Here is a 26,319-nt window from a genome sequence, read left to right on the forward strand (position 1 = left end):
TCTAGGGGTTAGGGTTAAGGTTAAGTTTAGGAGTTAGGTTAAAGGGGTTACAGTTAGGGGAAGTGTTAGCTAGAAGGGTTAAGGTTAGGGTTAGCTAACATGCTAAGTAGTTTCAAAGTAGCTAAGTAGTTGCAAAAAAGTAGTAAGTAGTTGAAAAATATCTAATTAGCCAAAATGCTAAAGTTGTCCGTGATGAGATTCAAACTATCATGACATAAGTAAAATATCATGACATAAGTGATAGTCAAAATGTGTGAAATTTGTGAAAGTCTAAATCAACATTTTGGCCATTTAAACAGCGTGTGTCCACCTTATCGACAAGGGGAGATATGCTCTGAAAATTGTACTTTTTTCTTGGTTCTACTGATGTGCTTGTCTGTCTCCGACGTAAAAAAAAAAAAAATCTTCCACACAAAATTACTTATTTACTTTTCAGTTTAAGGGAGTGTGTAGGTCGCATTCTTTATCATACAACTATGAATGTTATATATTTAGAACCGCCTGCTGATAGGAATCAGGAGAGTTTGAAGCGGAAGAGCAGCTTTTCTAAGGACCGCCCCCTTGACGTGATGTGGCAAAGAGGAGACAAAACGTGATGTAATGACGCAGTTGACCAGTGGATGAAGCCAGAGACATGTTTATTAAACAGAAGCCTAGAATGGCTAGTCTTTTTTGTTCTGACTTACAAAACGTTGGGAAATTAATAAAAAATATGTAATTTAAGCATATTATCAGTAAGCAAGTAACTGCATCAGGCACTTTAAGCTTAAATAGGTTATAGAATAGAATGAATTTCTGTTACCTGGCCAGTAGTGGAGCTCTGTGAAAACAGTTTGAAGAGGGGAGGGGATCTGTCTGCAGAAAACAGGGGAGTCAATGCCAATTTTGCCACCAAAGAACCCTAGAAAGACAGTATAAGGAGAGTTGGATGTGCATATTCAGCCCAAATGGTCTTCTTCAGTTCAGAACAATCCTCCTCTTAGGATTTAGTTACATTTATAACCACATATTCGTGATTCTTTGTTTAAAATAAATGTGTTCACATAAACGATACACAATTAATTCCATAAAATCGGTGCTATGCAAAACCATGCATTTTTGGTATTTTGTATTTTATTAGGATCCCCAATTATGGGGGGCCAAAACAGTAAACAACACACACAACAACAAAAAACAATATACAAAACACTACATAATACAATACGAAATACATTAGAATTTATATATACACACATACACTGAACAAAAATATAAACTCAGCATGCAACAATGTCAAAGATTTAACTGAGTTTCAGTTCATATGAGAAAATCAATACATTTAAATAAATTCATTAGGCCCTAATCTATGCATTTCACATGACTGGGAATACAGATATGCAGCTGTTGGTCACAGATACCTAAAAAAACGTAGGGGTGTGGATCCGAAAACTAGTCAGTATCTGGTGTGGCCACTATTTGCCTAATACAGTGTGACATCTCCTAAGCATAGAGTTGATCTGGCTGTTGATTGTGGCCTGTAGAATGTTGTCCCACTCCTCTTCAATGGCTGTGTGAATTTGCTGGATATTGGTGGGAACTGGAACACACTGTCTTACACATCAATCCAGAGCATCCCAAACTTGCTCAATGGATAACATGTCTGGTCACTATGTAGGCCATGGAAGAACTGGGACATTTTTGCTTGATTACCAACAACGACGAGATGGCCTACAGGGAGGAGGTGAGGGCCCTCAAAGTGTGGTGTCAGGAAAATAACCTCACACTCAACGTCAACAAAACAAAGGAGATGATCGTGTATTTCAGGAAACAGCAGAGGGAGCAACCCCTTATCCACTTCGACGGAAGAGTAGTGGAGAAAGTGGAAAGTTTTAAGTTCCTCGGCATACACATCACGGACAAACTGGAATGGTCCACCCACACAGACAGCGTGGTGAAGAAGGTGCAACAGCGCCTCTTCAACCTCAGGAGGCTGAAAGAATTTGGCTTGTCACCGAAAACACTCAAACTTTTAAAGATGCACAATCGAGAGCATCTTGTCGGGCTGTATCCCCGCCTGGTACGGAAACTGCTCTGCCCAAAACCGTAAGGCTCTCCAGAGGTTAGTGAGGTCTGCACAACGCATCACACTGGGCAAAATACCTGCCCTCCAGGACACCTACACCACACGATGTCACAGGAAGGCCAAAAAGATCATCAAGGACAACAACCACCTGAGCCACTGCCTGTTCACCCCACTATCATCCAGAAGGCGAGGTCAGTACAGGTGCATCAAAGCTGGGACCGAGAGACTGAAAAACAGCTTCTATCTCAAGGCCTTGAGACTGTTAAACAGCCATCACTAACATTGAGTGGCTGCTGCCAACATACTGACTCAAATCTCTAGCCACTAACAGTAACAAATTGGATGTAATAAATGTATCACTAGTCACTTAAACAATGCCACTTTATATAATGCCTACATTACTCATCTCATATGTATATACTATACTCTATACCATCTACTGCATCTTGCCTATGCTGCACGGCCATCACTCATCCATATATTTATATGTACAGTTGAAGTCGGAAGTTTACATACACCTTAGCCAAATACATTTAAACTCAGTTTGACAATTCCTGACATTTATTCCAAGTAAAAATTCCCTGTCTTAGGTCAGTTAGGATCACCACTTTATTTTAAGAATGTGAAATATCAGAGTAATAGTAGAGTGATTTTATTTAAGCTTTTATTTCTTTCATCACATTCCCAGTGGGTCAGAAGTTTACATACACTCAATTAGTATTTGGTAGCATTGCCTTTAAATTGTTTAATTTGGGTCAAATATTTTGGGTATCCTTCCACAAGCTTCCCACAATAAGTTGGGGGAATTTTGTCCCATTCCTCCTGACAGAGCTGGTGTAACTGAGTCAGGTTTGTCGGCCTCCTTGCTCGCACACACTTTTTCAGTTCTGCCCACAAATTATCTATAGGGTTGAGGTCAGGGCTTTGTGATGGCCACTCCAATACCTTGACTTTGTTGTCCTTAAGCAATTTTGCTACAACTTTGGAAGTAGGCTTGCGGTCATTGTCCATTTGGAAGACCCATTTACGACCAAGCTTTAATTTCCTGACTGATGTCTTGAGATGTTGCTTCAATATATCCACATAATTTCCCTGCCTCATGATGCCATCTATTATGTGAAGTGCACTAGTCCCTCCTGCAGCAAAGCATCCCCACAACATGATGCTGCCACCCCCGTGCTTCACGGTTGCGATGGTGTTCTTCGGCGTGCAAGCTTCTTCCATTTTTTCTCCAAACCTAACGATGGTTATTCGTTACAAACAGTTCTATTTTTGTGTCATCAGACCAGAGGATATTTCTCAGAAAAGTACGATCTTTGTCCCCATGTGCAGCTGCAAACCGTAGTCTGGCTTTTTTATGGCGGTTTTGTAGCAGTGGTTTCTTCCTTGCTGAGCGGCCTTTCAGGTTATGTCAATATAGGACTCGTTTTACTGTGGATATAGATACTTTTGTACCCGTTTCCTCCAGCATCTTCACAAGGTCCTTTGCTGTTGTTCTGGGATTGATTTGCACTTTTCGCACCACTTTTCGCTATTTGATACTATATACTATATATCAAATAGCCTATCAGAAGCTTCTAAAGCCATGACATAATTTTATTGAATTTTCCAAGCTGTCTAAAGGCACAGTCAACTTAGTGAATGTAAACTTCTGACCCACTGGAATTGTGATACAGTGAATTACAAGTGAAACAATCTGTCTGCAAACAATTGTTGGAAACATTACTTGTGTCATGCACAAAGTAGATGCCTAACCGACTTGCCAAAACTATAGTTTGTTAACAAGAAATTTGTGGAATGGTTGAAAAACTAGTTTCAATGACTCCAACCTAACTGTATGTAAACTTCTGACATCAACTGTACATATTCTTATTCATTCCTTTACACTTGTGTGTATAAGGTAGTTGTTAGATTACTTGTTAGATATTACTGCACGGTCAGAACTAGAAGCACAAGAATTCCGCTACACTCGCATTAACATCTGCTAACCATATGTATGTGACCAATACAATTTGATTTGATTTGAATGATGGCGGATGAATGGCACGACAATGAGCCTCAGGATCTTGTCATGGTATCGCTGTGCATTCAAATTGCCATAGATAAAATGCAATTGTGTTCGTTGTCCGTAGCTTATGCCTGCCTATACAATAACCCCACCGCCACCATGGGTTCACAACGTTGACATCAGCAAAACACTCGCCCGCGCAACGCCATCTGGCCGTTAATGTTGAAACAGGGATTCATTTATGAAGAGCACACTTCTCCAGCGTGCCAGTGAGCATGCAGATGAGCTTCCCTGAAACAGTTTCTGACAGTTTGGGCAGAAATTCTTCGGTTGTGCAAACCCACAGTTTCATCAGCTGTCCGTGTGTCCGTTCTCAGACGATTCCGCAGGTGAAAAAGCTGGATGTGGAGGTCCTGGACTGGCGTGGATACACATTGTCTGCGGTTGTGAAGCCGGGTGGACGTACTGGAGGCGGCTTATGTCATGGAAATTAACATTAAATTATCTGGCAACAGCTCTGGTCAGCATGCCAATTGCACGCAACCCTCAAAACTTGTGACATCTGTGGCATTGTGTTTTGCGACAAAACTGTACATTTTAGAGTGGCCTTTTATTGTCCCCAGCACAAGGTGCACATGTGTAATGATCATGCTGTTTAATCAGCTTCTTGATATGCCAAATGTGTCAGGTGGATTGATTATCTTGGCAAAGGAGAAATGCTCACTAACAGGGATGTAAACAAATGTGACCGAGCGGCTCGATTCGGTCTTATGTAGCAACATTTTTTTAAATATATTTTTTACACTGGATAAAAGTATAGACTTTGAGCTAGAAAATGGTATATCATATACACTATAGTTGAGGAACTTGTAACCTTACTTGAAAAAATGGCCATTGAATGTTTTGGTAAACCTACTGGAGAGCTCTTCTTTGTCTCCACCCGTTCAGCATCATTCACACCCTCTTAAGCCTTAGCCCCACCCATCACTTTAAGGACTCACATGTGAGGCCATGTACTAAACAACCAAAGATTTCAAGACTAAAGGCTGGTTTATACTATGTCTAATCGACAGTTGTCGCAGTGACATCCTAAACATTCTATTGTCATCCGACATCAAACTTGTCGTTGTCGTTATTAAAAGTATAAACACAAAAACTACAGGCTGCATGACATCAGCTTTCTGGTGGTCCAAAATAGCATACACCAATAAACCCACCCATTTAAAAATGAAAAGCAACTTTATAAACAATGTTTTGGTTCGCTTTTAGATTATTAGCTAGCTAATGTTAAGTTAGCTAGTTAGCCAGTTCAAATAATGACCATATACTTTAACTGACAATGTCAGGGGCACAACTTTCACTGGGGGGACATGTCCCCCCCACATTCTGAAATTGCATTTTTGTTCCCACCAGTTTTATAATTGGAATGTGATACAAAACGAGGCAATGGTGTGCTTTAGGACCATGCAAACACCTCCGAGCGGCTGGGTAGGCTGTTTGGAGTGTTTATCCGACAGAATAAAACATTTCAATAGTTATAATAATTATGTCCCCCCACTTCTAAAACCAAAGTTGCGCCCCTGCCTACACATACTGACCAGCTCATGTTACAGACAGAAAGAAGCATGCTACATGGCAGACCAATCCAAACTCATCTCTCGGCATGTCCAGCCCAGCCATTACCTCAGCCAATCATGGCTAGTGGGAAGGTTCCTGTCTTATTCCGTGGCTTAACCAACTAGGCTCGTAATTTAACTATTTTATTTGTATTTACAGAAGGCATACAAGTTTGTTATTAAGGCGCATGAAAGTTTACATGTTCCAGAAGGCATCTGCCAAAAATCCCCGCAATAATAATAATAAAAAAAGTTTACGTTCAAATGGCTGTCCTGTGAGGTAGTGACGCGCGACATACGCCTAGTTTCCTGAAACTAGTCACAAATTTGTGCACAAAATTTGAGAGAAATAAGCGTTTTGTGCATATGAAAAAATTCTGGGATCTTATTTCAATTTATGAAACAATTTATGAAACATAGGGCCAACACATTTGCGTTTATATTTTTGTTCAGTATAAAAATGTGCCCCTTCACAGTCCCCATCATGCCGTAAGGTGTTCTTTTATCCATTTCTTTATCTGGTTTTTTTGCTAGCTTGAGTTACCTGGGGTGGCATAGAGTTCCATGTAGTCATGGGCATGGCTCTATTTAATACTGTGCGTTTCCCAGCCTCTGTTCTGGACCTGGGGACTGTGAAGAGACCTCTTTTTGCATGTCTTGTGCGGAACTGATGAGTGTCCGAACTGTGTGCCAACTGCTTGAACAGGCAGTTTGCTACCTTTAACCCATCAACACCACGCACAAAGACCAATAGTGTCAGGATAGTGAGCCAGGAGAGATTGACATGCATATCACTAACATTCAACCTCTGTGTACATCTAAGTGCAATACGTGCTGCTCTGTTCTGGACCAACTGCAGTTTTCCTGTTCTTCTTTGCCGCACATGACCACACAACTGGGCAGTAGCCCAGGTGCAACAAAACTATGGCCTGTAGGACTTGCTTGGTTGATTTAAATGACAAGAAAGCAGAGCAATGCATTATCATGGAGAGACCTATTCCCATTTTAGCACAACCATTGAGTCTATATGTTTTGACCATGACAGCTTGCTATCTAGGGTTACACCCAGCAGTTTAGTCTCCTCAACTAACTCAAATCACCACATTATTCAGTAATAGATCAAGATGAGGTTTAGGGTTGAATGAGTTTTTGTCCCAAAAATTACATTTTTTGTTTTTGACATTATTTAGTGCCAGCTTATTGCTAGTTACCCATTCTAAAATTGACTGGATCTCTATGTTAAGGGTGTCAGTTATTTATTTTACTGTCATAGCTGACGTGTATACAGTTGAGTCGTCAGCATACATAGACACACAGGCTTTATTCAAGGTCAGTGGATGGTCATTAGTAAAAGCAGAAAACAATAATGGCTCAAGCCGGCTGCCCTGTGGTACACCACACTCAACAGAATTTGCATGAGAGAGGCCTCCATGAAAGAAAACCCTCTGTGTTCTATTAGATAAAACTCTCAATCCATGATAAGGCAGAGGGTGTAAATCCATAACGTAAATCCAGAACCCCTATGTTTTTTCTGCAATAAGTTATGATCAATTATATCAAACGATGCATTAAAATCTAACAGTACAGCTCCCACAACCTTCTTCTTATCAATTTCTTTCAGCCAATCATCAGTCATTTGTGTCAGTGATGAGCATGTGGAGTGCCCTTCCCTATAAGCATTCTGAAAGTCAGTTAATTTGTTTTCTGTAAAATAACATTGTATTTGGTCAAACTTTTTCCAAAAGTTGTCTAAGCATCGGTAACAGGCTGATTGATCAGCTGTTTGAACCATTAAAAAGGGTGCTTTGCTATTTTTGGGCAGCGGAATTACCTTTAGGCCTGAGAGCACACACTGTCTTCTAGGCTTAAATTGAAGATGTGACCACCAGGAGTCGCAATGTATTCCGCTACCAACTTCAGCAATTTACCATCCAGATTGTCGGTACCAGGTAGATTGTTCTTATTTATAGATAGCAACAACTTTTTTACCCCTTCCACACCAATTTTGCCTCATCACAAGATGTATTCTATGCTCCAATCACAAGCAGGCAATGACACACACACCCTTTGATATGGGCCCCAACAACACAAAAGGCTATTTAAACTCAGCTAAATCGGGTTATAGTAGATTTCCTACTAGATTTACTGTTTGCAAAATGATTCATCCCCCTTGGTGTTTTTCCTATTTTGTTGCATTACAACCTGTAATTTAAATAGATTTTTATGTGGATTTCATGCATTGGACATACACAAAATAGTCCAAATTGGTGAAGTGAAATGAAACAAATAACTTGTTTAAAAAAATTTAAAAAACAGAAAAGTGGTGCATGCATATGTATTCACCCCCTTTGCTATGAAGCCCCTAAATAAGATCTGGTGCAACCAATTACCTTCAGAAGTCACATAATTAGTTAAATCAAGTCCATCTGTGTGCAATCTAAGTGTCACATGATCTGTAACATGATCTCAGTATATATACACACACACACCTGTTCTGAAAGGCCCCAGAGTCTGCAACACCACTAATCAAGGGGCACCACCAAGCAAGCGGCACCATGAAGACCAAGGAGCTATCCAAACAGGTCAGGGACAAAGTTGTGGAAAAGTACAGATCAGGGTTGGGTTATAAAAAAATATCTGAAACTTTGAACATCCCACGGAGCACCATTAAATCCATTATAAAAAAAATGGGAAGAATATGGCACCACAACAAACATGCCAAGAGAGGGCCGGGCAAGGAAGGCATTAATCAGAGAGGCAACAAAGAGACCAAAGATAACCCTGAAGGGGCTGCAAAGCTCCACAGGGAGATTGGAGTATCTGTTTATAGGACCACTTTAAGCTGTATACACAGAGCTGGGCTTTACGGAAGAGTGGCCAGAAAAACAGCCATTGCTTAATTAAAGAAAAAAAATAAGCAAACACGTTTGGTGTTTGCCAAAAGGCATTTGGGAGACTCCCGAAACATATGGAAGAAGGTACTCTGGTCAGATGAGACTAACGTTGAGCTTTTTGGCCATCAAGGAAAACGCTATGTCTGGCGCAAACCCAACACCTCTCATCAACCTGAAAACACCATCCCCACAGTGAAGCATGGCGCTGGCAGCAACATGCTGTGAGGATGTTTTTCCATCGGCAGGGACTGGGAAACTGGTCAGAATTGAAGGAACGATGGATGGTGCTAAATACAGGGAAATTCTTGAGGGAAACCTGTTTCAGTATTCCAGAGATTTGAGACTGGGATGGAGGTTCACCTTCCAGCAGGACAATGACCCTAACCATGCTGCTAAAGAAACACTTGAGTGGTTTAAGGGGAAACATTTAAATGTCTTCGAATGACCTAGTCAAAGCCCAGACCTTAATCCAACTGTGAATCTGTGGTATGACTTAAAGATTGCTGTACACCAGCGGAACCCATCCAACTTGAAGGAACTGGAGCAGTTTGCCTTGAAGAATGGGCAAAAATCCCAATGGCTAGATGTGCCAAGCTTATAGAGACATACCCCAAGAGACTTGCAGCTGTAATTGCTGCAAAAGGTGTCTCTACAAAGTATAGACTTTGGGGGGTGAATAGTTATGCACGCTCAAGTTCTGTTTTTTTGTCTTATTTCTTGTTTGTTTCACAATAAAAATATATTTTGCATCTTCAAAGTGGTAGGCACAAATCAAATGACACAAACCCCCAAAATAACATTTTAATTCCAGGTTGCAAGGCAACAAAATAGGAAAAATGCCAAGGGTGGTGAATACTTTCGCAAGCCACTGTATTACAGGGTAATTAGGGATGTAATGATTCACCGATACGCATCGGTCCCCAATTCGAATGTTTAAGATACAAAGTCCATCGGTCCGCGGACCCCAAACCGATCCAAATGTAGCATGCATCGGACATAAAATCGATTCAAATTGGAAGTTAACTCAAATGTTTTTCTCATATTACATTCCCGTTTGTGGCCTGCCTGTTAGCTTGCACGATTCTTGCTATTCTCCTGCGATCTCTCATCAACAAGTTTTTTTTCGCCCACTAGACTGCTGCCGACTGGATGTTTTTTGTTTGTCGCTCCATTCTCGGTAAAACCTACACACTGTCATGCGTGAAAAGCCCAGGCCGGCCATTTCTGTGATACTGGAACCGGCGCGCCTGGCACCGACGATCCTACCACGCTCAGTCTCTTGGGTCACTCAATTTGCCCATTCTAACGTTCGCAATCAAACAGTAACTCAATGCCTCTATGCATGTCTGCCTGCTTTATATAGCAAGCCACAGCCACGTGACTCATTATCTGTACGAGCTAACCACTTTCGTGAACGGAGTGTTGTATCTAATAATCTGGCCTCTGAGTGTATATTCATGTCATAGCTAATTTGTCAACGATAAATATTGATACATTACTAGCTGAAACACTTAAATCCCCAAAAATAAGTTAATTAGTGGGTGATGGGGATTTCAGAACCAAACAGGCTACATTGTCCCCCATAATCTGATAGTGTTAGTGGGGTGGTAGATGCCTAATCTCCTTTATGGCTCAGCTCAGGTGCCTACATATTACATACACCGTAGACATTCAGTACATAATTTACTCACACACACACACACACACACAGGTCCAGCTCAGAGGCCCAGCTCATGAGGTAAATCAGCTGCAGATTTGAAATTAGAATGGGAAATGAATGTGTTTATGCAACAAATGTTAGTGCATCCTATCAAACTGAAAATGCAGTGATTCGTTCTGTAAAACGTATCATTCCTGTATCGTATTGGAGCCCATGCATCTAGATACCTATTGAATCGTCTTGAAAGGAAAATATGCACATCCCTACGGGTAACATTAAGATCAGCATTCGTCTAAGATTATCTTAGTGCTAAACATGACCTTTATGTTTTTGTAATAATCACCAACCAGCAGTAGAGTTCCAATAATCTTCCTTATCAATAGGCATGTCCTTAGCCTCACCATGCTTGTTGTGAAAGAATGACTGTGAGGACAAGTGGGACGTCCTCCAGGCCTTTTGGCTGGGGCTGGATGAGGACGACACACCCTGTTGACTCAGACGTGGTAACACACCGCTCACTAGCTCGTCCAGCTGCCGCACGCCCAGGTCAGACAGGCCCAGGTCCCTCAGGCTCCACGTGGGCTACACATACGAGCACAAACAGGGATGGACACACACAGACACTTTAAATGCTTTATTTGAATCCACAAATCATATTACACATCAAAACGATTCAAACATTTCAAAGGTTACAGATACATGGACACTTGTGGATACAGAAAGCACCTTCACCATAGAAACTAAGCTGCCCATGACCGCTGACACAGAGCAGTTTTTGCAAGCTGCTTTGCCTTGGTTCTTGGCAGGCCTATAATCTGTAGGTCACGTGTGTGTTTACCTCGTTACTATGCAAGTCCTGTTCTGAGGCATGCTGTTTGTGCGGAGGTTTAGCAGTAGCACTGCTGCTGCTTCCCACTGAGCTCTTCAGGGAGTGGAGGGCGTTGATCAGGTGACTCAGGGGGACAGTGACCTGCCAGGAAACACAGAACAGGATGACATCAGTTCAAAGACACTAATTCCCGTTTAGTATAAAACTACAAAATGGGTAAGACCAATTTAAACCTTTGTCCACACAACACGAACACTGTCATGAACAAAGTGAGGCTGTTCCAAAAGTATTGTATCTTACTACATAAAAAGGAAAGGAAATAAAGAAACAAGGAAGGATGGAAGTAAAAAAGGATGGAGAAGGAAGGATATATAGCTTACATATAGGTTGAATAAGCAGAAAGCATATATGAGTGAAGATACATTCGGGGTGTTTTTTTATTATTATGGAGTAAAATTGGCCAGTATATGCTATACTATAGTAAATACTATGAGCAGAACAAATTATGCCAACCGCCATCATAGCCCACAGAAGAAAAATAAGAACAAAGTAGAATTTTGCAAAAGCAGAACCCTTAGTCAAATGAACCTTGGTTGACCGGAAGCGGTTGCACATTTAAATACAGCTGCAAAGATTTGATTAACTTCCTGGCAGCAACATTAAGACTTTCGGTTTTGCCTTCAAAATAAAAGTCTGCGTTAAAACGCTATGTGTATGTTACGAAATAGATTATGTTTGCCGCTTTGCATGGTGCATAATGTTCAAATTGCTACAAAATGATAACTACTAAAGAGACGGACTACTTTATAGAAGATAAATAATATTATAAAAAGGTGGAGCACAATGAGAAATGTCTGTTTTTAATATGTCATTGTATGTTATGTATATGACTGCTGCTATGCTTAAATGTGTGTCTTGGTTCTTACAGATCCTATTACGGCTTTAATTCATTTCCAGTTTGTTTGAGTTGTATTCCTGGATGATAATATGGCCTAGTCACTAGTGTCTTAAAGCCTCATGCTTTTTATCCTAGCTCTCTGAAACCATAACTCTATGTGCTGTACCCAGCAGTTGTCTTACCATCTTTTGCTAATAAATACAAATAACTTGGTCATTCAGAGTTTGTGACTATTTACCCATGCAACAGGACATATGCAGTTCACTGTCTAAGGAATACATATTGGTTATATGTATATACAAAAGGTTTACTACACATTTCAGCAAAAGTGAGAGGTGTTGCTGGATTTTTACTCCCTGGCCTCCATAGTCCCCAATGCAATACACTGTATTTGACTCTACTGCCGGTCTCAACTAAAGTGGGGTGAGTTTGAACAAAAAGCGAAATAAGTCATAGGAAGTGTCGCTGGTCTTTTACTGTGATCAAACAGCTTAAAATGGGCTGAAAGGTCCCTATGCGGTTCAAATATAGCAGTGTGTCATAGGACGAATATATTGTCATACCATAATACTTTAGTATTTAAAAGACATATCTTAGAATCTTCCATCTGTTGGACACTTTGGAAAAAATACAACACACAATATGTTTATTCAAAAAGTCAAGAGAGATGCAAGTAAATTTGGTCCAAGAGAGCAAACTTTATTGATAACAAATATCACAATGAAATTCATTATTCAATCAAATTGATCATCAACAGTTACACAGAAGTTTCAAATTAGGTTTCAAGTTTTATTGTGACATGCACAAGTACAGTGGGTGGACTAAAAGGCCAGCAACACGGTATTATTCAATGCACTATGAAATTGCACCTTATATACATTCTATAGATCCTACTGAGTATTCCCTACAACACTTTTACTGCTGCACATAGAATAACATTTGCTCTATTCGCCAATATGTATTTCATACAGTGATTTACATTGGGGGTATTTATTTGACCTTGGAACATGTTTTAAACCCCACATTTATGCAATATGAATCATTGTTAATGTTTAGACAATTATTATTCATATATCATGAACAAATACAGTTGTAATACAGGTTATTGACACTAGTGTACTATTACGCGGGGGACCTTTATTTAGAAAAATTTCGAAATTCTGTGACCGGAAAGTACTTTTTTCATTATTTTGTATTATTGTTGCTGACGAGACGCTGATAAAGATTTGTTACTTATTATTCTCAGACGGGGAAGCTACAAACAACGACATAGAAACCATCGCGTGGTGAAAATAAGGTTTTTCCCCAAGGTAATGCATGAATACCGTGTATTTTTATTCAACTAGACGTCAACTAGTAATAAGGCTAACATGTGTCTCTAGCTAGTTAGCTAGCTAACTAGCTAGAGACACATGTTAGCCTTATTACTAGTTAGCTAGCTAGCTATAATAATTGATTACCCAACCCAGTTTGCGTCATTGCCGTGTATGCTTTTCTTTGTTTAGCCTAAAATTTTGTCGGCACTGTTGTGGCTAGTTAGTAACGTTATGAACGAGCTTGCTGGGTAATGTGGGTTAAAATGTAGTTATTAGACTAACGTCTTGGTAGCTAGCTAATATCAGTACCGCTAGATAGCTAACTGAAGAGAAACGTGCGTTATAAGAACCTGTCTTCTGCCATAATCCTTTTCTCATCATGCTGTTGTTGCTTGTGGAAAAATTGTCATTGTGTGGGGTGGGATTACACAAAGTGGACAAATACCAACACGTGTGCCATGCAAACGCATTTGAAGCCATTTAAAAACGGTTAAATTGTCATAACTAAGATCAAAATTGTTTATTAGCGTCACTGCAGTCCTAGCCCATTACATGTAACTGGTGTATTTTACATTGATCTCGACAAATTTATTTTCGTTGGGTGGTTGCAGTAAGTAGGCTTTTCTTTTCGCAAACGGTTTTTATTGAAGCCAATTTGGCCCATGTCTCATCAGGGTAACGTGGTTCTGGTCTGGAAACGTTATAATACAATAACAAATTGCCATTGCATGCCACTAAATTCAGCATAATTTGAAATGCCTGACTAGCTCCCCTCGATAAAAAGGAGTAATTCTGTCTGGCGGTGGAACACAAAATGGGCCTAAACAAAATTACACATTTAGGGTAACATTTTCCTGCTCACATGATCGATTCTTGACCATTTTGTTTCTCTTAATTATACAACCGGTTGAATTTAGGTTTTCAAAGCAATGGAGGAAGCCATGAAGAATATTTGTTTTAAGTAACCATGTGAATGTATTTTACGCCCCTGAAGATCACAGGTCCATCTGAAAAGAGCCAGGTTGAGAGAATGGAAGGAAAGGCGATTAAAATGGAGGTGGAAGGAAAGGTGATTAAAATGGAGGTGGAAGAAGAGGCAACCAGGTCTGAAGAAGTGCAGGTGGATGCGGCTGGCAGCGAAGAGAGGTCAGATGAAGCTTTGTCTAATGGTAGCCACACAACCCCTAAGAGAGGCAGGGGTAGGCCCCGCAAAAACCGACTCGTCTCTGAATCAGATCAAGCCTTATCCAACGGTAGCTCCACAACACCTGAGATGGAACAGGGTAGGCCCAAAAGATTAGTCACTGAGAAGGGAAGAGGTAGGCCCAGTGGAGCCTTGTCTAATAATAGCACCACAACACCTAAAAAAAGTCAGCAAAAAGGATCAATCTCCAAGTTAGGTGCTAGCTGCATAACACCTAAGGAGGGAAGGGCCAAAGGATCAGTGTTCACAAAACCCAAGATGCTGAAGGTTATAGGCAAGCCGTCGCAAGGCCATCCCCGTAAAGTGTTTGACTCCTCTCCTAAGAAGTTTGGCCGGCCCATTAAAGTAAAAAGGGGTAGGCCAAAGAAGATCCTAACACCCGAGGAGGAAGAGGAGAGAAAGAAACTGGAAAGTCAACCAAGAGTGTTGAAGCCACTTGGAAGGCCACGCATCTATCCCCGCAATGACCCACCAGTCAGTGAGCCTAGAAGAAGAGGCCGCCCGTGCAAGATTAAGAACAAAAGGGGTGATCACTTGCGGAAACCCCCCAATCCCAACCCCCCCAATCCCAACCCCCCCAATCCCAACCCCCCCAATCCCAAACCCCCCATCTATGATGGTGCCCCACGGAAAAGAGGCCGCCCCCCTAGTGCAGCAAACAAAAAGAAGATCGAGGCAGAGCAAGAGGCCAACGGTGAACCTCCAGTCAAACAGTCCTGCAACTTCAACGAAATGAGCGAGAGAGGATTTCCTCCAGTCGAAGAGGACAGTGATATGGAAAAGGGGGACTGAGGAAAGTGAAATCAGAAAGGGGAATGGAGGAAAGTGAAAGCGGATGAATATACAGAAGATACCAAGAAGCGAGTTACCTCCAGTGACCGCAGTAGCTTTCTCGGGGCCATTAGCGGGATGTCTGGCGACAGCCCGACCAGAGCAAGTACTCCCCACTTCATAGCTGCCCTGTTTTTTTTTGGGGGGGGGGGGGGGGTTCCAGTATAATTGCTGATATGAGACCATCTGATAATGCAGTTTTATATGGGGTGATCTCAGTTATGAAAATAGATAATGCACTCTTTCACTTGTCTGATTGCATTCTTCACCTTTATGGGGTTAAAATGGTTAGCCTTATTGTTGACCTGGACCATGCAACTTCCAATTCTTTCTCTGCATTGTTGGGAAGGGCCCATAAGTAAGCCTTTCACTGTTAGTCTACGCCTGTTGTTTACGAAGCGTGTGACAAATGCATTTGATTTGAACCCAACATCTTTCAAATTTCTACATTAAAATGTACAGTTTCACTACTTGAGGGTTTTGTTCACCAATAGAATCCTTGTAGTTTGCTTATCAACGTTAGTCCTCAGATCTTCATTATTTAGACTTATGTTTTTTTGTTGACTGTCAGTCCTGATCACTAGGCCTACTTTGACATAACCAGTGGAGTAACATTTCAAACAGGACAGCTTGTGAGAGATTTTTAGATTTGTCAATGTTTTCAATAATTCTTTTTGGTGACATTTTAATGTGTTCATTGTCATAAAATCTGGTTGTTTACAAAAGTGTTATAGTTGTGGATGGCTTGGTTTCACAGACCCTGGACTAATGTTATACACGTTTATGTAGGCTACATGTATTGGGCTATATCATGAAGTCTTGACCATTGAAATTCCAGGATACATAAAGGAATGCATTTATACACCTGTCAATTTAAACTCTGCCACTGACCGACTGCATTATACAGTGGCAAGAAAGTATGTGAACCCTTTGGAATTACCTGGATTTCTGCATAAATTGGTCATAATGTGATCTGATCTTCATCCAAGCCATAACAATAGACAGCTTAATATTTTTCATGTCTTTATTTTCACACACCATGTAAACATTCAGTGCAGGGTGGAAAAAGTATATGAACCCTTGGATTTAATAACTGGTTGACTCCTTTGGCAGCAATAACCTCGACCAAATGTTTTCTGTAGTTGCGGATCAGACCTGCACAACGGTCAGGAGCAATTTTGGACCATTCTTCTTTACAAAACTGTTTCAGTTTAGCAATATTCTTGGGTGTGAACCGCTCGAGGTCATGGCACAGCATCTCAAATAGGGTTGAGGTCAGGATGTATTTTCTGTTTAAACAATTCTGTTGATTTACTTGTTTTGGGTCGTTGTCCTGTTGCATTACCAAACTTCTGTTGAGCTTCAATTGGCGGACAGACAGCCTTACATTCTCCGTCAAAATGTCTTAAACTTGGGAATACATTTTCCCGTCAATGATAGCAAGCTGTCCAGGCCCTGAGGCAGCAAAGCAGCTCCAAACCATGATGCTCCCTCCACCATACTTTACAGTTGGGATGAGGTTTGATGGTGTGCTGTGCCTTTTTTTCTCCACAGTGTTATGTTCCTTCCAAACAACTCAACTTTAGTTTAATCTGTTCACTGAATATTTAGCCAGAAGCCCTGTGGAACATCCAAGTGCTCTTTTGCTAACTTCAGACCTGTTGCAATGTTTTTTTTGGACAGCAGTGGCTTCTTCCACGGTATCCACCCATGAACACCATTTTAGTTTAGTGTTTCACAGATTGTATACTCGGCAGAGTTGTTAGCATGTTCCAGCGATTTCTGTAAGTATTTAGCTGACACTAGGATTCTTCTTAACCTCTGAGTATTCTGCACTGTGCTCTTGCAGTCATCTTTGCAGGACTGCCACTTCTAGGGAGAGTAGTAACAGTGCTGAACTTCATTTATAGACAATTTGTCTTACCTTGGGCTGATGAACATCAAGGCTTTTAGAGATACTTTTGTAACCCATTACAGCTTTATGCAAGTCAACAATTCATCTTAAATCTTTTGAGAGCTCTTTTGTTCAAGCCATGGTTCACATCAGTCAATTCTTCTTGTGAATAGCAAAACTTCAATTGTGAGTTTTTAAAAAAAAAAAATTTTTTTAATAGGGCAGGGCAGCGCTAACCATCTCCAATCTCGTCTCATTAATTGGCCTCCAGTTTAGCTGACGCCTGACTCCAATTAGCTTTTGAAGTCTTTAGCCTAGGTGTTCATACTTTTTCCAACCTACACTGAATATTAAAATGCATTTTTCTTGTCTATATTAAATACAATATTTTGTGTGTTAGTTTAAGCACACAGTGTTCGTCTTGAAGAAATTAAGAATAGATCAAATTTTATGGCCAATTTATGCAGAAATCCAGGTAATTCCGAATGGTTCACATACTTACCACTGTATAGCCTAGAGGATATCTATTGAGATAGTATCAATCCACTGTACATTTTACATTTTTATTCATCCATTTTACTATGTTTTTGCTTATAGCTGTATTCATTTACTTTAGTTCGCTCCCCAATTCATGCACCTTGGTTGGAGCGAGAGAGTTCCCTTCATATTGCAATATTGCTGTACCAAAAGTGACATTTGGGTAGTGCGATCTGCCATGTTCTGAATCAGGCTAATTCTTGGCACGAGTTTTAATCAAGTGGGCCTAATTTTAGTAGAACAATGCATTTGTTTTTAATTTGGTCTTTTCTCATACAGCTTTGTAGCTTGGGACCATCTTTCAAATCCTAAATGACCCATGTCAGCAGTTCTGGTAGGTCCGCGATTGTCTAGGTTGAGGGGAATTTCTGATTAATCCAGAACAAGGTCTGTGAAACCACTGAAGGTAACATGAATTTGAGTTGTGTTTTCAGAGTGTGTAAATTGTAAGTTTACTGCAATAAAATGTCAAACTTCATTACAAGTGTTTTTTAAAATGTCAATAAAGCTTATTTCTTATTTAGTATCTCTGGCTTTCGAGTGTATTGAATTACATGTTAAATTGTGAGCCAAGTCAGCGTCCATGGAGCTGTTTAATTTGATCTTTTAAGTAGTCAGTTAAGAACAAATTCTTATTTACAATGACGGCCTACCCCGGCCCAACCTGGGACAATTATGCGCAGCCCTATATAGGGGTAAATGCATTGCTCAAGGGCATACATACATTCTTTATGAAACCACCATGCTAGAGAGTGGCTAATACCTAGGAATGCTAGTCCCAGATGTTGCACAATCACTTTCAGCCAATCGGGTTGCAGCCGTCTGTTTACCCGTCAATGTGGAGTGCAACATTTGGATTAGCCACTAGCGTGATGGTAAAAAAAAAAAGGGTTTCATAAAGAAAGTGTGTTTAACGCCCCGCCTTCTCACCATTAAATCAAGCTGAGGAAATTGATGCATTTGGAGCCTTTATGTACGAACGGGTCCACGGGGGATAAAAGTATTGCTGGCTGCCAGGGTTTCCGTTTGAACAATGTGCTGGACATTTGACCAGCTGCATTTTAAATTTACCGGACCCATATGCATTGGGTGTGTAACCTGGTTAGGACATTGTTGGGTTCTGAGAATATGAAATGTTACTAATTCATGTCACGGATGGAGTGATAAGGTTGAGGGTCTACACCAGAAGGTAATGGTTGTAGGAGGAAGGTATATAGTGGGTGCAACTAAGCTTGGAATGTGTTGAGTGCAGGGAAGCGATTACATGTGGCAGGCATTGATAAGGAGAGAGGGTAATGTATAACATTTACATTATCTCAGGATATGTTATTGTTAGTCATCAGGGATTCTCTGGGAGGAGAAGAGACACCGTCTGGTATCAATAACCATGACTGCCTTGAGTTGGGGAGGAGTGAGCACTTTGGGGTAGAGGTCAGGTCAGATGAAGTGAGGAAGAACCGATATCACTAAGGTTCTGTCTAGCAACAGGGATGCTTTGGCTGTTCAGATGTGGAGGAAGAGACTCAGCGTAGGAGAAAGGGTTAAATATCAGTGCTTGTGTGAAATCGTTGTCTAAATTACAGCTGTAACGACCCTTTGGGAAGAATTAAACTAGTGTCTGCGAGTTATTTACTCTGAAAAATAAGAACATAACGTCCACCCACGGTGCTCATAATGACAAATCACATTTAGTTTATGGTAATTAATCTTAACCGAACATGCAAGTCTAGGATGCTTTAATGCGTGTCCTTACTGTGCACTGTGAAGATGTTAGAATGAGGCCTTGTCTAGACTTGACAGTTCATGCAGCTTTAATATTCTAATCATGGAATTCCGAAGGCGTCATGCGTCTACACCTACATTTAAATGTGTCTACCCTGTAAACACTGTCCGGATTGGCTTTTCCTGTGCTATATTCAAATGCCAGTATGCATTCTACAGTGGAATAGATAACATATTATAAACATAACTGATGGCAGTAGCTTACTGCTTTAATGCTAGCTAGATACAGTAATGTCAAAAGGGCTTGCAAAAGTTTAGCATAACTAGCCCCACCCCCCAAAGAAGCCTAATATTAGCTAGCTGGTCCAGCAAACATTCCTCACATGTTAGGAATGCATTTCCTCCAATGTTATAATGAAAAGGAGTTTTGCACACTGTGTGCACTTTTGGTAGCCTGATTGCTTCCAGTGAGGAGAGATCGGCACATATTGCATCCCTGACCACCTCCTGAAGTGGTCAGCCAGATCTGAACACAATCAGACCATATAGCGACTTTTGTGCATCTAAACCAGTCTTTTCAATGCAATCTTCGATTATGATAGCAGAAGTCGCATGTAAGTATCAAGTGTAGACAACCTAACTGTCCAAATGTACTTTTCCTAAGGTAACAAGACAAGTAACGAACAGCAAAATCACTAGCCTATGCATAGGTGGCGGTGCATGTGTTAAGTTTGGGGAAGCAAATTTTCACCATAAAAATTCACTTTTATAATGAAGCATTTAATGCATCATTGCATTTGCAGACTTATGCAAAATAGCTTACTATTTTAATGTGATGAGTAGATTGGACCGTCATAATTTAGGCAATGCTTAAATTGTAAATCAGGAGATGCTGAAACAAAAAGTAGGCCTAGAGGCACTTAGAGACGTTGCACACATGGGGGATTATTTGTTTATTTTATTATTGGGTCCGGGAAGTATTTGGCCTTTTAGAATTGCATGAAATGTGTTCATAGTCATTTTATGACTGGAGACTAATACCTCACAAATGACACTGAAACTGAGAACCTGAAATCAATACAAACGACCATCACCAGCCTAGGTGTATGGAGACACACAATATGAGGAAGAAATTGTGCTAGAAAAGCTTTTACTCACCCAATGATGCGCAGCTTGTTTTACTTGTATTAATTATTTATTTTTCACCCAATAGGCTTATTTGGATGTTGATCAAATATTTCGGTAGCCTACAGTCAGATTTGAGTATTCTCTTAAGGAGCCATTTGCTTTCCAACCTGTGTTTTCCCGCAATTGTATTTGAAATATTGCGAAAAGCTTGTTCTGGCTGCATGCTGCTCACTGACAGATTTGCAGAGCTTTCCCGGGCTATATGCCTTGTGAATTGGGATACATAAACACAATCCACAGTGAGGCTATTTTTTTGTACTTTACCCCCTTTTCTCCCCAATTTCAGGATATCCAATTAGTAGTTACAATCTTATCCCATCGCTGCAACTCCCCTACAGACTTGGGAGAGGGGAAGGTCGAGAGCCATGCGTCCTCCGAAATATGACCCTACCAGCTGCACTGCTTAACCCGAAATTCAGCCGCACCAGGAACAAGGAAATCCCGGCAGTGCTGGGCCAATTGTGCACTTCGTTTCATGGGTCTCCCGGTCACGGCCAGGTGTGACACAGCCTGGGATTGAACCTTGGTCTGTAGTGAAGCCTCAAGCACTGCACCACTCGGGAGGCCTACTGGCTATTTTTTTTTTAAAGAAGCCATTGGTCCTCTGTGGATAAATTATAGGCATACTCCTGGTGGAGTATTCTGAATTATTTCATTTATTTCTGAACAGAGTAGTAATTCTATAACTTTGGAAAATTGATTTAATTTAAATCAGGGGTGCTGCAGCTCCTCCAGCGTCCTTCCCGCGGCTATGATTATACAAGGAAATAAATGATGTACAACGCTGGAGAGATGAGTTGCAGGCTCAACTCTAACAGAAAGATCATAAATGTCATACTAGTTCTGCTCGCTTCTCTCTCTCACCACAGCAACGGCCATGCGTTGGTCTCAAACAAGCTATATGTTGCGTAAACCATAAACCCGGGCCGGTCCAAAACGAATTGTTAGAATATCAGGCGCGTGCTGAAAATCTAGGTTCACATTACGTTTTTTTCAGAGGGCAGGAAAATGTATGAGAAGGCAACTCGAATGAGCTCTGATTGCTTTTATTAGAATTTTTACATTTAAAACAATGACTTTTCTTCTCATGTAGAGGTACCAGATCCGGCCAAATAGTTTCCGGAACGAAACAGTCCTGTTCCGGCTGGATCTGCCTCAAATTAACCACTGCATTTAGCCAGGCTAATAATATAACTCATTCACTGTTTACAAAAAAAGACCTATCAATGAATGACTGAGCGCGTATAGCCCTGGGCTATAACATATACGTTTCTTCTTTCTTTGCACAGGAAAAAAACATTTCAAGCAAAGCTTCCCCTAACCTTACGGACGCGGCGCCTATGTCAATCAGTCAGCTTGTCGAGAAAGAAATAGCCCAGACAGACTCTGGGACAGCTGTGAGAGGATAGATCCCAAATTCATACAACCAGTAGGCCAAGGTACATAATTTTTAAGCAAGAATCTGACGTAACAGCTCAGAACGTTTAAGCTTAAAATGTTGATAAACTATTTAACATTATTAGCGCAGCAACGCACACAAGGCAGTATGGTACATGCAAGTGTGCATTTGGCTACAGGACAATGAACGTTGAAAACCAATAGAACATGAGAGAAATAGCCTAGTGGTTTCAATGGCATATGGGAATCTTTTTAAAATAATTGCCTTCCCGGATATGGTCGGATTTTGCCTAGGCTACTTTGAAGCAAGGTAAAACATGCCTCATATGTAGTAAAACGTTCAGGTTTCAAACAATTAAGTAGCTATAGGTTTTCAAAATGCACACTGCCTCCAGCTCATTGCAAAGTGGTGCGTCGTGCTGATGAAGCCTGCCTTCCGTTGCCTATGCATTTGAATAGAGAATAGGATGTGCCCTTCAATTACCAGTTAATAAATATAGCTATTTTTAAATCGTAGCCAAAACTGTTTTTAAAACACAATTGCATTTACACTTTACAAAAATGAATGCAACAATTTCAAAGATTTTACTAAGTTAAAGTTCATATAAGGAAATCAGTTAATTGAAATAAATTCATTAGGCCCTAATCTATGGATTTCACATGACTGGGTATACAGATATGCAGCTGTTGGTCACAGAAAATAAATGTATGGGTGTGGATAAGAAAACCAGTCAGTATCTGGTGTGACCATTTGCCTCGCATAGAGTTGATCAGGCTGTTGACTGTGGAATGTTGTCCCACTCTTCAATTGCTGTGCAAAGTTGCTGGATATTGGCGGGAACTGGAACACGCTGTCGTACATGTCGATCCAGAGCACCCCACACTTGCTTAATGGGTGACATGTCTGGTGAGTATGCAGGTCATGGAAGAACTGGGACATTTTCAGCTTCCAGGAATTGTGTAAAATTCCTTGCGACATGGGGCCATGCATTATGCTGAAACATGAGGTGATGGCAGCAGATGAATGGCACGACAATGGGCCTCAGGATCTCATAACGGTATCTCTGTGCCTTCAAATTCCCATTGATAAAATGCAAGTGTGTTCATTGTCTGTAGTTTATGCCATAACCCCACCATGGGGCATCATGGTGACATCTGCAAACCTCTGCCCACACGACGCCATACACGCTGTCTGCCATCTGCCCGGTACAGTTGAAACACGGATTCATCCATGAAGAGCACACTCCTCTAGCGTGCCAGTGGCCATCGAAGGTGAGCATTTGCCCACTAAAGTCAGTTATAACGCCAAACTGCAGTCAGGTCAAGACCCTGGTGAGGATGACGAGCATGTATTTGTGCTTCCCTGAGACGGCTTTTGACAGTTTGTGCAGACATTCTTCGGTTGCGCAAATCCACAGTTACATCAGCTGTCCAGGTGGCTGGTCTAAGACGATCCAACAGGTGAAGAAGCCGGATTTGGAGGTCCTGGGCTGACGTTGTTACACGTGGTCTGAGGTTGTGAGGTCGGGTGGATGTACTGCCAAATTCTCTAAAACAACATTGGAGGTGGCTTCTGGTAGAGAAATTAACATTCAGTTCTCTAGTTACAGCTCTGGTGGACATTTCTGCTGTCAGCATGCCAATTGCACACTCCCTCAAAACTTTACAGAGATCTGTGGCATTTTTTCTACAATGAATTTCTCCCATTCTTTTCTGCAGATCCTCAAGCTGTCAGGTTGGATGGGGAGCATTGCTTCACAGCTATTTTCAGGTCTCTCCAGAGATGTTAGATTGGGTTCAAGTCTGAGCTCTGGCTGGGCCACTCAAGGACATTCAGAGACTTGTCCCGAAGCCACTACTGCACAGGTGTCAAACTCATTCCACGGCGGGCCGAGTGTCTGCGGGTTTTCGCTCCTCCCTTGTACTTGATTGATGAATTAACATCACTAATTAGTTAGGAACTCCCCACACCTGGTTGTCTAGGGCTTTATTGAAAGGAAAAACCAAAAACCTGCAGACACTAGGCCCTCCGTGGAATGAGTTTGACACCCCTGCACTACTGTGTTGTCTTGGCTGTGTGCTTAGGGTCATTGTCCTGTTGGAAGGTGAACAATACCCCAGTCCGATAACCTGCTCCATAGCGCTCAGGACTTCATCAAGGATATCTTTGTACTTTGCTCCATTCATCTTTCCCTTGATCCTGACTAGTCTCCCAGTCCGTCACTGAAAAACAGCCACACAGCATGATGCTGTCACCACCATGCTTCACCGTAGAGATGGTGCCATGTTAACTCCAGATGTGATGCTTGGCATTCAGGCCAAAGAGTTCATTCTTGGTTTGATCAGACAAGAGCATTTTGTTTCTCATGGTCAGTCCTTTAGGTGCTTTATTGGCAAAACCAAGCGGGCTGTCATGTGCCTTTTACTGAGGAATGGCTTCCGTCTGGCCACTACCATAAAGGCCTGATTGGTGGAGTGCTGCAAAGATGATTGTCCTACTAGAAGGTTCTCCCATCTCCACAGAGGACTCTGGAGCTCTGTCAGTGACCATCGGGTTCTTGGGTCATCTCCCTGACCAAGGCCCTTCTTCCCCGATTGCCCAGTTTGGCTGGGGGGCCCAGCTCTAGGAAAAGTCTGTGGTTCCAAACTTCTTCCATTTAAGAATGATGGAGGCCACTGTTCAATGCTGCTCTACAGATAATTCCTTCGACCTCATGGCTTGGTTTTTGCTCTGACATGCACTGTCAACTGGGAGACCTTATACAGACAGGAGTGTGCCTTTCCAAATCATGTCCAATCAATTGAATTTACCACAGTTCGACTGAAGTTGTAGAAACATCTCAAGGATGATCAATGGCAAGAGCTCAATTTCAAGTCTCATAGCAAATGCTCTGAATAATTTTATATATATATATATTTATTTTTTTATAAAATGTGCAAAGCTTTCTAAAACTGTTTTTGCTTTGTCATTATGGGGTATTGATGAGGATTCTTTTTTAAAATACATTTCAGTATAAAGCTGTAATGTAACAAAATGTGGAAAAAGTAATGGGGTCTGAATACTTTCCAAATGCACTGTAACTGAGGGATGTCTCCTTTCATATCTGGAAAAGGACAAATTAGTAAAGGAGAAACTGATGCTGCAGCATTGCTCATCTTCATAGATGAATCCAGTCAACATGGGTGTCTTGATAGAGATCAGCTGGTGAACCTACAGTAAAACAAATAAAAAGCACACCTGATGTTAGACTATCACTTCTTTTTGAGAATGTTTTGAGAATTACACAAATATTAATTTTCAAAGTCTGCTACCTCAGTTTGTATGATGGCAATTTGCATATACTCCAGAATGTTATGAAGAGTGATCATATGATTAATTATCCTTCTTTGCCATGCAAATTAACTGAATTCCCCAAAAACATTTCTACTGCATTCCAGCCCTGCCATAAAAGGACCAGCTGACATGTCAGTGATTCTCTCGTTAACACAGGTGTGAGTGTTGACGAGGACAAGGCTGGAGATCACTCTGTCATGCTGATTGAGTATGAATAGCAGACTGGAAGCTTCAAAAAGAAGGTTGTGCTTGGAATCATTATCTTCCTCTGTCAACCATGGTTACCTGGAAGGAAACACGTGCCGTCATTGCGAACTTCAAGGGGAGCGGTTCAATTGTTGTGAAGAAGGCATCAGGGCGCCCAAGAAAGTCCAGCAAGCGCCAGGACCGTCTCCTAAAGTTGATTCAGCTGCAGGATCAGGGCACCACCAGTACAGAGCTTGCTCAAGAATGGCAGCAGGCAGGTGTGAGTGCATCTGCACGCACAGTGAGGCGAAGACTTTTGGAGGATGGCCTGGTGTCAAGAAGGGCAGCAAAGAAGACCCTTCTCTCCAGGAAAAACATCAGGGACAGACAGATACTCTGCAAAAGGTACAGAGATTGGACTGCTGAGGACTGGGGTAAAGTAATTCTCTGATGAATCCCCTTTCTGATTGTTTAGGGCATCTGGAAAAAAGCGTGTCCGGAGAAGACAAGGTGAGCGCTACCATCAGTCCTGTGTCATGCCAACAGTAAAGCATCCTGAGACCATTCATGTGTGGGGTTGCTTCTCAGCCAAGGGAGTGGGCTCACTCACAATTTTGCCTAAGAACACAGACATGAATAAAGAATGGTACCAACACATCCTCCGAGAGCGACTTCTCCCAACCATCCAGGAACAGTTTGGTGACGAACAATGCATTTTCCAGCATGATGGAGCACCTTGCCA

The 26,319-nt window shown here is 41.4% G+C and overlaps 2 protein-coding genes across 5 annotated transcripts in view; one reads left to right on the top strand and one right to left on the bottom strand.

The window, feature by feature from the left end:
• The window catches only part of LOC129814434 (ATP-dependent zinc metalloprotease YME1L1-like), a 50,868-nt gene that overhangs the window by 22,003 nt on the left and 2,546 nt on the right, over window positions 1-26,319 (bottom strand). For 2 of the 4 annotated variants that reach the window (XM_055867542.1, XM_055867541.1), the window contains exons 2-4: window positions 11,079-11,210; window positions 10,588-10,822; window positions 803-901 (exon numbers count right to left, since the gene is read on the bottom strand). In XM_055867542.1, coding sequence (XP_055723517.1) covers window positions 803-901; window positions 10,588-10,822; window positions 11,079-11,210 — 466 coding nt within the window. The remainder of the gene's footprint in view (window positions 1-802; window positions 902-10,587; window positions 10,823-11,078; window positions 11,211-26,319) is intronic. The other 2 variants (XM_055867543.1, XM_055867544.1) reach the window with 2 other exon arrangements.
• LOC129814436 (uncharacterized) lies at window positions 13,145-18,275 on the top strand. The gene is made up of 2 exons (XM_055867549.1): window positions 13,145-13,277; window positions 14,278-18,275. Exon 2 carries the CDS (start codon window positions 14,314-14,316, stop codon window positions 15,277-15,279), a length of 966 nt encoding a protein of 321 aa, XP_055723524.1. The 5' UTR covers window positions 13,145-13,277; window positions 14,278-14,313; the 3' UTR covers window positions 15,280-18,275.

This window comes from Salvelinus fontinalis, chromosome 17, assembly GCF_029448725.1.
Source record: "Salvelinus fontinalis isolate EN_2023a chromosome 17, ASM2944872v1, whole genome shotgun sequence".
In the NCBI taxonomy this organism is placed as follows: domain Eukaryota; kingdom Metazoa; phylum Chordata; class Actinopteri; order Salmoniformes; family Salmonidae; genus Salvelinus; species Salvelinus fontinalis.